Raw genomic sequence first — 14384 nt, 5'->3', positions numbered from 1 at the left:
GCGGTGAATTTCCACATCCTGTACTAGTGAATGGATATGTGCAAGTTCAAAACGAAAAGCATCTTAAATTAACCAGAAACAGAACCACAGAAAACTAACATGTTTGCTTCTAAATTTTTTTTAAAGCAGTATTAGTACAAAAGATGACTCACTGAGGATATCTAAGTGTTTTTTTTAACACTTTGCACTGTTAAAATGTAATTGCATTTTCTTTTTCTAAGAAGTAAATGCCTATTTTTTTTATTTTATTTAATAGCTCTCTTCCAGTTTGTTCAAAGACTATTGAAGTTGAGGAGATGGGTAATAAACAATGCACAAGAATTGCTTATCAGACAGCTAATCTTCATACTACAACAAGGAATGGAAATTCTCAGGTTCAAAATGAAGATATTCTTGAAAGTAAGATTCAGGAACCAAAATCACCTCTTTCATCTGAAGGATTCCTATTAAATTCTCTAACAGAAAGTTTGCAATTACACTCGTCTTCTAATATTGCAAAAGTAGAGGAAAAGTTTGTGGAGCAGGTGAGTTATTATTTGTATCATACAGTGAATATCTTAATCAAATGCTAAGAAGTGCACACAATACTCTTTCTTCATGATTGTGAAAATATTCTGTAAGATTCATTCTGTTAAGTTTCCTTGGGTTTCTTGGATTTCTGTTAAGTTTTCTTGGATTTTCTTTGTATGTTAACAGTTACAAAAAAAAAGCTGTTTGTTATATTCATTTAAAATCGAAAAGATTAATTTTTCCCAAATACAGTTGACTTTCACTATAGCTAACAAAGATTATAACAAACTCACCCAGAATAGCAAAACTTTTAAGTTCCAGCAAGTTATCTTCATAACCAGCATCCATTATGCTAGTCACCCCCCCCCTCATTTCTGCTAAACCTAAACCTACACAAGCAATAGATGCCCAACATCCTTTTACAATTGAACTGCAGGTTCACCAAACTGGTTTCTCATTCAAACTCTGTTACTTCCATTCATCGTTTGTTTCATCTATTCCATTTCTGTGGAACAACCTTCTCCCGTAAAGTATTCTCTGAGGATCATAACTTCTCTCTTCAAGAATTTCAAGAAATTATGTTGCTCTTGATGCCAGCCTCCACATGGCATTTATTTGCTTTTAAGCCTTGTGGCCTTTTGTGTGGGAGTGATAAAACTAAAGCACCATGGGTCACAGTGCTGTTTTAAAAAAGTTCAGTTTAGCACATTGTATACTATAAACCAGTGTTTCTCAAAGTGTGGTATGCGTACCCCGGAGGTACGCGAAAGGTCTTCAGGGGATATGTGGTAATTTTCAGCTATGCATCATTAATGCATTGAATCATTATATTTCTCAACAAACAGTGCAATTAGAGACAACTGGGATAAAAACAACACTAACTAATGAATCACACATTTCCCCCTCCAACAGAAACTGTTGTATAGACTTGGGCAAAACCATATGTTGCCGGTGCAACATATGGTTTTGCTTGACGCCATCCCGTCGTGAACGTGTTAAAGCTAAGAAATACATAGTGAATATGATTCAGATATTATGGCATTCGGTTGAAGAAAATTAGCATTTCAACTCAATTGTTGAAATGCTAATTTGTCTTTGGTTCATGCGATCTTTTGTTAATACTGCACCAATCATATACATCTCTTCATAGCTGCTCTATGTATCTCAAGTCTTGTAAATTACAGGTAATTTTTGCTTGAAATAATGGGAAAGAAGATGAAGCTATTTTGGTGGATGATTTTGATGATGCACACAAGGAAAATGTTCTTGATGCCAAAAGTAGCGATAGTGAGTAGGAGTTTCTTGGTAAGTCACACCATTTTCAGTTTTTTTCTGAAAACTTCAGTTTCCGAAAATCACGCATATATCTCGCACCACGATTTTTTAGCTTGAATTTTGGCTAAAAAGTGCAAGTTATATTTGAGTAAATACAGTAATTTTTTAAACTTTCAAATTCTTAAGTATGGATCATTGATTAAAGATTGGATTTATAAAACCCACAAAAGAGAGCAATATAGGAAATACAAGTAGCTGGAAGCAACAAGAAAACGTGAATATTGCATCTGGATTAAATGAAATCGGTAAGGGTGTGTCGTCTGACATCTCTAGAGAACCAACTAGGGAGAAGATGAAAAATCTTCGTAAGTATGATATGAATTACTTGAAATGTGGATTTTCATGGACGGGAAATGAAGAGGAACCTATTACAGATTTTGTTCTATTAAAAATAAATCATTTTTTGTTTACATGAACATATAAATTCAAATAAAATAGACATTTACAATGAAATACTTTATTTATTTAATTAATTTATTTATTATTTGATAAGGGGGTACTTGGTAATAATGAAAATTTAAGAAGGAGTATGCGGATATCTGAAGTTTGAGAAACACTGCTATAAACTATTCCTTGTGGTCTTTACAAGCTCACTATAGTGAGAGTTGACTGTGTAAAGCAGAATGTTTCGAATATGAAAAAACAAATATAAATCTATTTGTGAGTTGTCGTATTATAATTTATTATTCAAGTATTTTATTATTTGGAATAACTGAATAACAAACTGTAAAAAAGTGAGGAGAGAGACTTATTTTTATATGAATAAAAAGATATAAAAAATAATAAATAACATTTATTAATATCCACAAATGGTATATTAGTACTATGTGTGGGCTAAGGGTAATAGAGATGTTCACAAAACATCCATGTGCAAGATAGGATTCATATCCACAGCATGTTAACTGGAGAGCAGATGTGCCAAGCACTTAGTCAACCAGGCTGGCTATTAAGTTAAATATTTTAATTTGCTGAACTATTTTGCAGATATTATAAATTGCATAGTTGAATCTATCTTGAGATTCAACTTTGCAATTTGAAGGTTGAGTTATGAAATAATTTAAAGAAATAATTTAAAATAATTTGCCTTTTTAAATTATTTCATAACTCAACCTTCAGTTGAAAAATCTTTATAAAAAGTGTTTTTCACATTTAGATAGGATTCAAGCCCAGGTCTTTCCAACTGAAGGTTGAGTTACTTTCATGCGAAAGTGGAGGGGTTTTTCTTGCAGAAAATGTTCCAGAGAGAATACTCCAATTTATAAATATAGCAGCTATGTACTATTTTCTACTACTTTATTTTTAATTCTGATATCCTAATGCATTGTTTAGTCCCTTGCACAGATGTAGGAATGCTTTCGTGTTGGAGCAGTTACCAAAGTTGGTGATGTCAGAAGGGCATGAGTGGTAGTGTTTTACTAATTATCAAAGTCATCACACTGTAGCAGGCGCTTAGCTAAAAATTTGCCAAGGATGTTAAAAAAAAAAAAAAAACTGCTGCCACTCTTCTGCATGTGTACACCAGCATCAAGTGGACATATGATAGCATTAATTAGGTTTCTAGAAAGTCAAGTTATTTGGCTGATAGGCCATTGAACCTAATACCTAAGGAGAAGATGAGGTTAATTACTGAATGGATTCTGTATCTTCCATTGTTTAGTAAATAGGTTATAAATATTGTTTTACTTTTTTAATCTAATAGACAAGCTTAGGTGTTGAATGTTATTCATAACTTATTTTAACAGTATTAACAAAACTAAACGAAGTATTTTATTAAAAAAGATGTTTATTAACTGGCTTATACAGAGTTTCAAAATGAGGTGAGAGATTTCTGCTTATTTTTTACGAAGAAATGATTAGTGACAGGAAAATACAACATGCAGTAATTGAAAAAAGAAATTCAGAGTTTCAGATTACACAATGGCAAGAATGCATTTTGATAGCTACCACTAGAGCGTTCAGCCATTGTAGACAAGATGGCAAGTGTACAGGAGCTATTTTTTCATTTTGGAGCACATAGTCTTTTATTACCATTATTATTACTATTATGACAGAAGCTGGCCCACTTCTTTTTTTTTGCTCAGACGTTATTGCCTACGAAGCCACATTTCGTTTCTCAAGAAAAGTGAATCGACACAACATCCATGTATGGGGGGGGGTTTCTGAAACCCTATATGCAGCTGTTGTTGTTTTAGATATGGTTATTGTGGCAATATCCATCCACATCCATCACAAAGTCATGTCCCTTTTTGAACATTCAACTTCCTGATAGTCCAAATAGGTCCTACAGCCTGGCTTTATGTGGTTACCAGACCCAACCTCCCTAGATTTTTTCCTCTGGGGTATATAAAAGGACAAAGCTTTTGTGCAGCCTTTGCCACAAAACTTGATTGATCTGAAGGATCACATATGCAGAGCTTCAGAAATTATTGATAGTCAGATGTTGGTTTCTGTGTGGCAAGAAGTCGCATATCATTTTGACATGTGACACGTGTGCACATTGAATTTTTATAAATCAGGTGCAAAAACTGTTTGTTACTACTTCAACTAATGCAAGTTTCATATCGTTGTGTTCAATAAATGTTTCAAATTACTTGCATCACTTTGACTTGCTCTGTATTTCACTGGACTTCAAACCATCATCTTCAGAGCACAAAGCAGCATGTTATAGTTTACATGTGACAATGAGTAAGTGAAACGATTCAAATTATAATGGACAAAATATCTGAAGTTCTAATTGGGCACCCTTGAATGTTGTAAATATATCTCCATTCATCCCACCTTTCCTAATTGGGTTGTGGGAGCAGCAGCTGCAAGAGGGACTTCCAATGGTCACGATCCTCTGCCACTAAGCTGAGGTGTTCTGGTGGGACTCCCAGACGTGTCCACCCAAGGTTTTGGATATAGTACAAAACCTTGGGTAGAGCCTCTGCTACTAATGGCTCACAAAAACTTAAGCAAGTTTGAGCATGGTTAGTAGTTGGAAGGAGATCAATCGTTCAATGCTTTATCACACTCTCCCTCGATGAATCTTTGGGCTCCCTGAAGGTATCACATAATAATAATAGTCTATCCAGCGAGTCCTTGGCCTTCCGTGTGGCCTCCCACCCTCTGGCTTGGCAAAGAGGGCCTGCTGGGGGAGCCTCTCTTGTGGCATTCTGACCAGCTGCTGTGTATTACAGCTACTGTATGTAGAAATTCATCTTATAACGACTTCCAGGTGGCGGCGTGTTAGTTAATGTCGGATAATTTTCAGTTCTCGTGTTTACATTATTAGTTTGTGCAGAAGTTCAATTATATTGATGGTATATGTGTAATCAGACATCCTAGAATAAATGAGGTCATTAATGTGGTGAGTAAAGTCAGTAATCCAGTGTCATTTTTCACTGATTGGAGTTTTGTGTACGCGTCGAGTTAGGCCTAATTTACACGTGTATGAACCATTGTATTGCTGGTAAAGATATAACAATTTAGGTGCTAGTTTCATTTTTACAACTTGTTATTGGTTATCTTAAAAAAGAAAAAAAAAATTGTTACTAGATTATGAAGATGGAGGCTCAGCAGATCTGTTTAAGAAGGAATAATTACCATGTCAATGTACTAACTACTTTTAATGAGTTACTGTTTACTGAAACTTTTGTAGATGTGACTTTAGTATGTGAAAGTAAGAGACTTAAAGCACACAAAATAGTGTTGTCTGCCTGCAGTTCTTTCTTTCATGACATATTTCTTGAAAACTCTTGTAAACATCCAGTCGTTATTCTCAAAGATATAAAATACACGGATTTAAAAATGATAATAGATTTTATGTACAAGGGTGAAGTGATCATTTCGCAGGACCAACTTGCCACGCTGCTTAGTGCTGCTAAAAGTTTGAATGTTGAGATCTGTACAGAAGTTGCACAGAGGGATACTTCCAGTATTGATATTCAGGAGAAGAGTGAACATGACTCAAGTAACCAGGCCTTGCTACTTGCTGAGGTGCAACAGAAAAAACGCAACACAGAATTGCCACCAGTAATTAAGAAGAAAAGAGGAAGACCTCGAAGTAGATATCTTCATGGTTCTAACAGTAATGGCATGAAGGCCAATGTGTCATCAAAAGTAAATGAATTAGACACACCAGAAGATACCAACAGGTCAATAAAGTTGTTCACAAGTGAAGGAAGGTTAGAACTGTCAGGAACTGATTATCCATTAAATGAGATTTCTGTTTCTAATTCAAATATATATCCTAGTCCAACTCAGAACTCATTTCCATCTATCCAGAGTTCAGTGTTGGTAAAAGGATCACAACAAAGTGAAGATACAATAATAGAAATTGAGGAATCACAGGCGTTGGCATCTTTTGACAGTTTGCTCCAAGATTCATTGTCAATCCCAGTAATGAATACGATGCCTATTCTTAATACTGTTGAGTTAATTGAAACTCACTCAAATAACATAGAATCAGGGCTAAGTACAGATAATCAAATATTAGTTCCTTGTCCTGTATCACCTCAATTATCTACTTCTCTTCAAGTTGCACAAAGTATGATAAAAGATATCGAACCTGGTGTCTCATTCTTATTACTTGGAGCTGTAATTTCACCTTGTGCCAGTTCTTCACATCAAGACAGTAGATCCATGATGATGATGTCTTGGGATACATCCAGGCCTACTGCTGTTATGCCAAACATTCCTAAAATACATGATCAGCAGCTTCCATTACAGGATCAGAATGTTGCTCAAGAGAAGGAAAATGGGTCAGTTAATTATCGTTGGATATCCTCGCCAGAACATCATTGTGAGGATTGCTGTAGATGCTGCGCGACCAAAAATATCCAAAGACATAATATGAAACTACATGAAAATGACAGACAGGAATATATATTGGATGTGGACATGAAAGCAGAGTTGATGATGATGAAGCAAGATATGAACTGCATGAGAAATGAGATGAAAAGAATTAGAGACATACATGGAAGAACGAATAAGAACAGAAGGAAAGATGGGCATGCGAAAGATATATCGAATGATTCAAGAGTGGTTCTCTATGGAGATTCCATTATTAGAGGTGTGGTGAATGAGAAGATGCACAAGGTTTGTTTTCCTGGTGGTAGAATGGAGAGAGTGATTGAAGCATTGGACATGAGGAGTAAGAGAGCACAAGAGTTGGTGGTTGTAGTAGGAACAAATGATTTGGATGGGAACAAGGAAAATGCCAGATTGGATATAAGGAGATTATTAAGGAGAGTAAAAGATAACAGTGTGGTAGGAAAGGTAGTCAGTGTGTTGCCAAGGTATGATAGTGATGAATTGAGGAGGCGGGCAAAGATTATGAATGATATGTTAGTGCAGTTATGTGAGGAGAATGGAGTGCATTTTGTGAATGTGTGGGAGGAATTTGAGGGACGGATGGAATTGTATAAAGAAGATGGGCTGCATTTAAATGGTTTTGGTGTGAGTCTGCTGGAGAGATTGTTACTGGCAGGAGAAGTAGTGACTGTAATGAATATATCTGAGGTGGTGGGAAGTGATATGAAAGAGCAAAAAAGTAAGGTAGGGAGAGGTATTTGTTCAGTTGCAAATGGGGAAGTGAGTATTATGAATGAAGTAAATGAGAGAGTGGAGGTACAACACGAACAGGGAAACGGGGGGAGAAACTTTATGAAACATGCGGGTGTTGAATTTAGAAGTGAATGTGTAAGCGGACAAACACAAATTGAGATGGCCTGGGATGGGTGGAAAGAGTTTAGGTGTGAAGAAAGTTGTAGAATTTGTGGTAATATAGAGGAAGTGACAGGAGAAGGTATTGAAGAGTTACATCGCAGGAGTGATGTTCTTAGGACTTGTAGAAGCAGTAATGATTTATTATGTTTATTCACTAATGCTAGAAGTATTCAAAATAAGGGGAACGAAATTGTTGCTTTGCTCGAGTCTGTTCGCCCCCAAATTGTTGGTATAAGTGAGACATGGTTAGATGACGATGACATCCTACAGGAATAGAGATGAACGGATATGATATTTTTCGTGAAGATAGACAGGAAAGAAAGGGAGGAGGAGTACTGTTAATGGTAGCAGATGAGTTGTGCCCATCTAAGGTGGAATTGCAAGGTGCAAATAGTGGTCACGGTTTTGAGGCCGTATGGTGTGAGATAGAAGTTAACAGGAGGAAATATTTAGTTGGGTGTTGCTATAGACCTTGTAATATGGAAGGTAATGAGAAGGAAATGTACAGGCAAATTGGCCTAGCTAGCAAGAAACGAGTTATCATTATGGGCGACTTTAATTATGGTGATATAGATTGGAAGCAAGAGACTGCATCTGGGGGTAAAGAAAATGAATTTTTGGAGTTTTTGAAAGATAATTACCTTAGGCAGTACGTAACGGAGGGTACACGAGGATCAAGAGTATTGGATTTGATCATCTCATCAGATGATGTTATTATAAATGAGGTGTCAAATCTTCCACCAGTTGGTGAGAGTGACCACGAGGTTATCACGTGCAGGGTGACCAGTCATTCGAGGATGTCTGTTAGAAAGGGATATATGTGGAATTATAAGACTGGTAATTACGAAAAGCTCAGGAAACAGCTTGCGATAATAAATTGGAAAGAAGAACTGGATGGAAAGAATATCAATGCTGCTTGGGCCATACTCAAGAACTATTTGGTGGAGGCAATATCAGAGTGTATTCCGAGGGTCAAGAGGGTAAACAGAGTGGGTGTAAAATGGATGAATCAAGAGATAAGGTATGCAATATGGAAGAAGAAGGTATTATGGAAGAAACACAAAATGAGTATATAGAACAACCAGTTGCATGAGAAGTACAAAGAGCAGGCGAGGAAGGTGACTAGCTTGATAAGGGTTGCAAAAATGCAGTATGAGCAGCAGTTAGCTAAAGCAGCCAAAAAAAATCCTAAGGAGTTTTTTCGATATGTCGCCAGTAGAAGAAAGAATGATTATGGTAGAATGGGATTGATTGGTGAAAACGGAGGAATGATAACCGCTGCGGAGGATATAGTTGAGATATTTAATGAGCAATTTCTAAAGGTATTTCACTCTTGCGAATGTGACATCATGCAGAACTTGAAAGTAGTGGGAGAAGAGGAGGAGGAGGAGGAACTGTTAGTAAGTGAACAGGAGGTATATGAGGAATTGAATAGACTTGATGTAAATAAGGCTGTGGGACTTGATGTTATTTCACCACGTGTCTTGAGGGAATGTGCCAGAGAGTTAACAACAGCTTTTGTATATCTTTTCAACATGAGTCTCTCACTGGGTCAAGTTCCAAAAGAGTGGAAAGAAGGTAAAATTGTTCCAATTCATAAGGGAGGTGATAAGAGTAAGGCTTTGAATTATAGACCAGTCTGTGTGTCTGGAGTTGTGGTCAAGGTATTAGAGAAGTTAGTTAGGAATAAAGTTCAGAATTGGGTTGACAACAGAAAAATACTCTGGTGGCCAGCATGGATTTACTAAAGAAAATCATGCTTTAGCAACCTGCTTACTTTTTATAATAAAGTGACAAATGCGTTGGATAAGGGTATTGCATATACAGTGGTATATTTAGATTTTGCAAAGGCGTTTGATAAATTGCCACATGACAAGCTGGTAATTAAATTGGAATGGATGGGGCTGAACAGTAGATTGGTTCACTGGATTGGAGATTGGTTGTCTGATAGGTATCAGCGAGTTGTCTATGGAGGAGCGATATCCCAGAAGAGGAAAGTTACTAGTGGTGTACCTCAAGGGTCTGTTTTGGGTCCATTGCTGTTTAATTTGTATGTAAATGATATCTGGAGAGGTCTGAATGGTGTTGTGCAGTTGTTTGCAGCTGATGCAAAGTTGGGCAGAACTATCAGGAGTAGTGTGGATGCTGTAGCTTTGCAAGAGGACTTGAATACACTGTCTGAATGGGTAAATAAGTGGGGATGTCAATTCAATGTCTCAAAGTGCAAAGTTTTGAAATTTGGGAAGCAGAGATGGGATGTAAAGTACACAATCAGTGCGAATATCTTGGAAGAGGTAGAGGAAATGAGAGATCTGGGAGTGATTGTAGACAAGGACCTAAAATTTCGGGGACATGTTACTAAAATAGTGAAGACAACACAGCGGATAATGGGAATGATGCGGAGGACATTGACTTGTAGAAGTAAGGATGTTATGGTTCCTTTGTATAAGGCTTTGATCAGGCCACATATGGATTACTGTGCACAGATCTGGTCACCTGGTTTTCAAAAAGATGAAATTGCGTTGGAAAAAGTTCAGAGGCGATTGACTAAGGTGGTTTCTGGTCTCTGAAATGTAGAGTATGAAGACAGATTGACAAAATGCAATTTGCAGAAATTGGTGGATAGAAGGAGGAGGGGGGGATATGATTGAGACATATAAGCTGTTGAGTGGTTATTACCAGATTAATGTTGGGGAGGTTTTGCACAGAATGGGTGAGGATAGCAGGAGAACAAGAGGTCATTCCTGGAAGCTGTATAAGGAGGGTGTGAGCAAGGGAGTGAGGAGCAGGTTTTTTGCATGGAGAGTGGTGAGTGATTGGAATGCTTTGCCCGAGAGTGTGGTGTGTGCAGAGACAGTGAATATATTTAAGGCACAGTATGATAAACTGTGTGTATAACAGTGGACCTCCCACGATGAGTCTTTTACTCCATGGAGGTTTTTATAATAATAATTATAAGTCTCCCAAATTTTTGACAAATTAATGCAACCATACTTGTTCAGGTTAGGAGAATTCTTCATAGGGATGGCTGACTCTAAAAATAATATTTTACATATAATGACTTTTAAATAGCACATTGGTTTTCTTCCATCTAATTCTGTATGAAGGGGTATTCAGAACATGGTCTGCCAGTCCTGACTTGCCCTAATAATGGTGGGGAATGTATTATTCTCCAAGGCAGATGTTAACAGATCTTCCTGTCCCGATAGTAGGCACAGTCACAAGGAACTTCATACACACCAGGATATGCTAGAGGATGGAGTTCATCCTTAGAAGAGTGGGTCAGAGTTGCTAATTTAACATGTGGTTTGAATGTGATGTGAAGGCCAAGTTTTATTAGTACTTTGGCAATCACTATTCCTATGTACTTCTGACATAGGAATAGTGATTTTTGTTCTTGTGCGTTAAGAGGAGGGAGAAGTAATGGGACTGTGTAGTATGAGTTCAGTGGAAAGAGATGTATCATTAGAACAGATCACTCTGCCTCTGTGTGTAAGTGTTTTTAGAATATCATACTGTTGTGCTTGATGATATGATTGTTTATGTAGATATCATCCTATGTGTATTGGCTTTCTGTAAATGGGAAAAAAAAAGTGATTCATCTGAAGGACGTGCTAATGTGTCAATAAATTAGGCAACCATTTATTAGATTCTTTTTCTACCGTGTAGTGAATTTTGGGGTGTTGACTGTTAAGGTAGGTGACAAATGCATCCAGTGTCTTGTCCATGGGGCCAAATGGCAAACACATCAACAAAGTATAATCACATTAGGGGCTTGTATGTAGCTGTGGTAAGTATTTGTTTTCAAAGTGTTCCATGTAAATATTGGCTAAAGGGGAGAGGGAGGAACCCATAGCAGTACCATTAATCTGTTTGTATATTTTTCCTTCCCATGTAAAATAAGCTGCTTACATTATAAATTTGAATAATTCAAAGATTTCAGAGAAATTTAAACTTTATTAAATTAAGAGTGTATTAGTGGTACATTAATAAATAAAGAAATGACATTAAAACTAACCATTAATCTGAAGTTTTAAGGATATCACTTTTAACTAATGATTTGAAATAAAGTTTTTTTTTTTTTTTTAAATACAAAAGTAAAGGAGTTGCCGATAAGGATGACAAGAGACTTAGCTAACTGTTGGGCAAGTTTATAAGTAGGGCTGTCTATGCTATTAACTATAGGGAACAGGGGAATATTGGATTTGTGGATTTTAGGTACTCCATAAATATGGGATGGTTTAATACAAAACAGTTTTATTTTGCAGATGATTTCTTTGGGCCAAGAAGTCACTTTTTTCAATAATTTGTGAACTTTTTTTTCTTTGAGATGGTAGGATCTCTATAATTGATAAGTAGAGGGTGATCCAAAAGCAGTGAAACTTTGCAGGAATACATGGTGCATCATGTGGAAACGACCCTGTCGTTTTCCCCCCTGTGGGGGATTAGTTCCAAAATTCACTACCAGTGGGTATGTAAACATCAGATGCATAGAATATGCATGTCATGCAACTTGGCAAGTGCCAGCAGTGTTTAAAATGATGGAAATGGATTTTTCCCTTGATTCTGGTTTTTAATACTGTCCACAGTGATGGCTCTAACCATGTCCCAATGTGTTTGCTCGTGAAGCTGTACTACCTAAACAATTGCAATGCTTTTCTTCACTCCCTGAATTTCCTTGCCTGAACAAATGTCAATGAGGTCCATCCACTATCTCCATATGCTTTGTGATGCATGATTAGTCATTTTGAAGAAATGGGATCATTGGGAGTTGGACCTGGCCGAGGTCACATAATAATCAGTCCACAATTGAATGAAGTTGCCTGCTGTTGTGGAGCAGGCCCTGAATAACAGCATTAGTTCTTACAGTGCACATGCTGTATCAAGACACATGGATGTGCCTTACACCAGCACTTTCCAAATTATGGGCCGCAGCCCCCTTGTGGGCCGCTAGTTTTGTTGAGGGGGCTGCAAAATAATGAAAACAAATTTAAAATGTTTTAAGACTAAGTGTGCCATGTCAAATGTGTATGTAAGATGCTAAAAATGCTAATATGTGTATGTAAGATGCTAATATTTGCATTTGATTTTTGCAATATTCGATGTGTATGTTTTGTATTGAATATAAATACAATAAATATTATAATAATGTATGTCTGTATTATGATTTCTTTTTCGATGCAGGCCATGAAATATTTTAATTTTTCCAAGGGGGCCTTTAATCCATAAGTTTGGGAAGCACTGCCTTACACAATTGTCTGGAAGATTCTTCATTTCTACCCATTCAAGATAACTTTGACACAGGAGTTGTGCCTGCAGGACTTTGAAAGTTGACTGACATTCACTTTAACATTCCTTGTTTGAGTGGAGTTAGATGCTGTGTGGCATGTGATGATTTTGTGGGGACATGAGGCTCACCTGAATGAAGCTGTGAATACCCACAGTTGATAGGTATAGGCTATGCAAAAGCCACATGCAACCCAACAAATTAATTTTCATTTATGCAAAGTTACTGTCTGGTGTGGGTTTATAGTTTTATCATGGGACCATTCTTCTTTGAATATATTCATTAATCGAGCTTGTGATCTGCAGAGTTACTGCCAAGAAGTGTCACGATATGATAAATAATTTTGTGCCACAGCTGCAGTAGTACCTGTGCATGGATTCTGTCCTTTTCATGCAGGATGGGGCCCTTCAACATATTAGTTGATTCGTACAAGAGGTTCTTGAAGAACATTTCGTGGAAGCCAGAGTGATCAGTCATGTGTGTTTTCCACTGCATGGCTGACTCGCTTGTGTGTGAGCCCCTGTGACTTCTGCCTCTGGTGATTTCTCAAAGACTGGGTTTATCAGGATCATTCTGATAACATGCCAGTGCTGAAAGACAGGACTGATGTTGCAAGGCATGTGTGCAACATCAGTCCCGACTAGCTGTATTCCATTGTTGAACACTATGCGACTTATTCAGTTTGTGACTTATTCATTCGCTTTTCTCTTTACACAGAAAAATTACATCTTCATTTGGTACATTATACAGAACCCATGGTGGTTAATTTTAGAACTTTTTTTTTTCTTAGATATCACTTCTGCATGATGCACAGTGTATTCCTGCAAAGTTTCACAGCATTTGGATCACTGGGTGGTGCTGCACAAGGCCTTAAACAGGCATACTTTAATTTTGATCACCCTGTACAACTGTGACGTAGGAGATCTTGAATTTTTTTGTTATAATCTTGATTCATGGTGACTATTGCATTACTCTTATTTTTAGTAATAAAAATATTTTTGTTCATATATAATGTTTTTAAGGCAGCTATTTCATACTGTGATATATTACTTTTTGCTGTTTCTTGACCAGTGACTAAAATTCCTACAAAATAGATAAAATACTACATAGTGCCATTACTTCTCCCTCCTCAACACAAGAACAAAAATCCCTGTTCCTATGTCAGAGGTACATCAGAAAAGATAGCCAAAGTACTAAGGATAAACTCCATTCTCTAGGATATCCTGCAGTCTGAGTTCCTTGTGACTGTGCCTACTATGGACAGACAGGATGATCTGCCTTGGAGAACATAAAAAATACATTTGCTACCATTATTAAGTCAGGACTGGCAGACCTGTAGATACAAAGGATTAGATAGAAGAAAACTAATATGCTATTTAAGAGAGTCATTACAGGTCAGGAAGATTACTTCTGGAGTTAGCCATACCTATGAAGAATTCTCTTAACCTGAATAAGTATGGTTGCATTAATTTTCCACAAATTTGGAAGACTATTTATTATCTTAAGATCAACTCCTACATAGCTGTAATACTTTTTTTCCCTT

General features: G+C 36.9%; 1 protein-coding gene across 4 annotated transcripts in view; it reads left to right on the top strand.

Annotated features, from left to right (window-relative positions):
* dgt6 (dim gamma-tubulin 6) overlaps nucleotides 1-14384 on the top strand; it is a 248962-nt gene that overhangs the window by 195856 nt on the left and 38722 nt on the right. For all 4 annotated transcript variants that reach the window (XM_090406343.1, XM_090406342.1, XM_090406341.1 and 1 more), the window contains exon 15: nucleotides 257-524. In XM_090406343.1, coding sequence (XP_090262469.1) covers nucleotides 257-524 — 268 coding nt within the window. The remainder of the gene's footprint in view (nucleotides 1-256; nucleotides 525-14384) is intronic.

The sequence above is a fragment of the Typopeltis vanoorti genome, chromosome 16 (assembly GCF_054136105.1).
Source record: "Typopeltis vanoorti isolate ZY-2024b chromosome 16, IOZ_Tvanoo_1.0, whole genome shotgun sequence".
NCBI lineage: Eukaryota > Metazoa > Arthropoda > Arachnida > Uropygi > Thelyphonidae > Typopeltis > Typopeltis vanoorti.
Note: the sequence above shows the minus strand (reverse complement) of the source record. Positions and strands in the feature narration are given on the sequence as shown.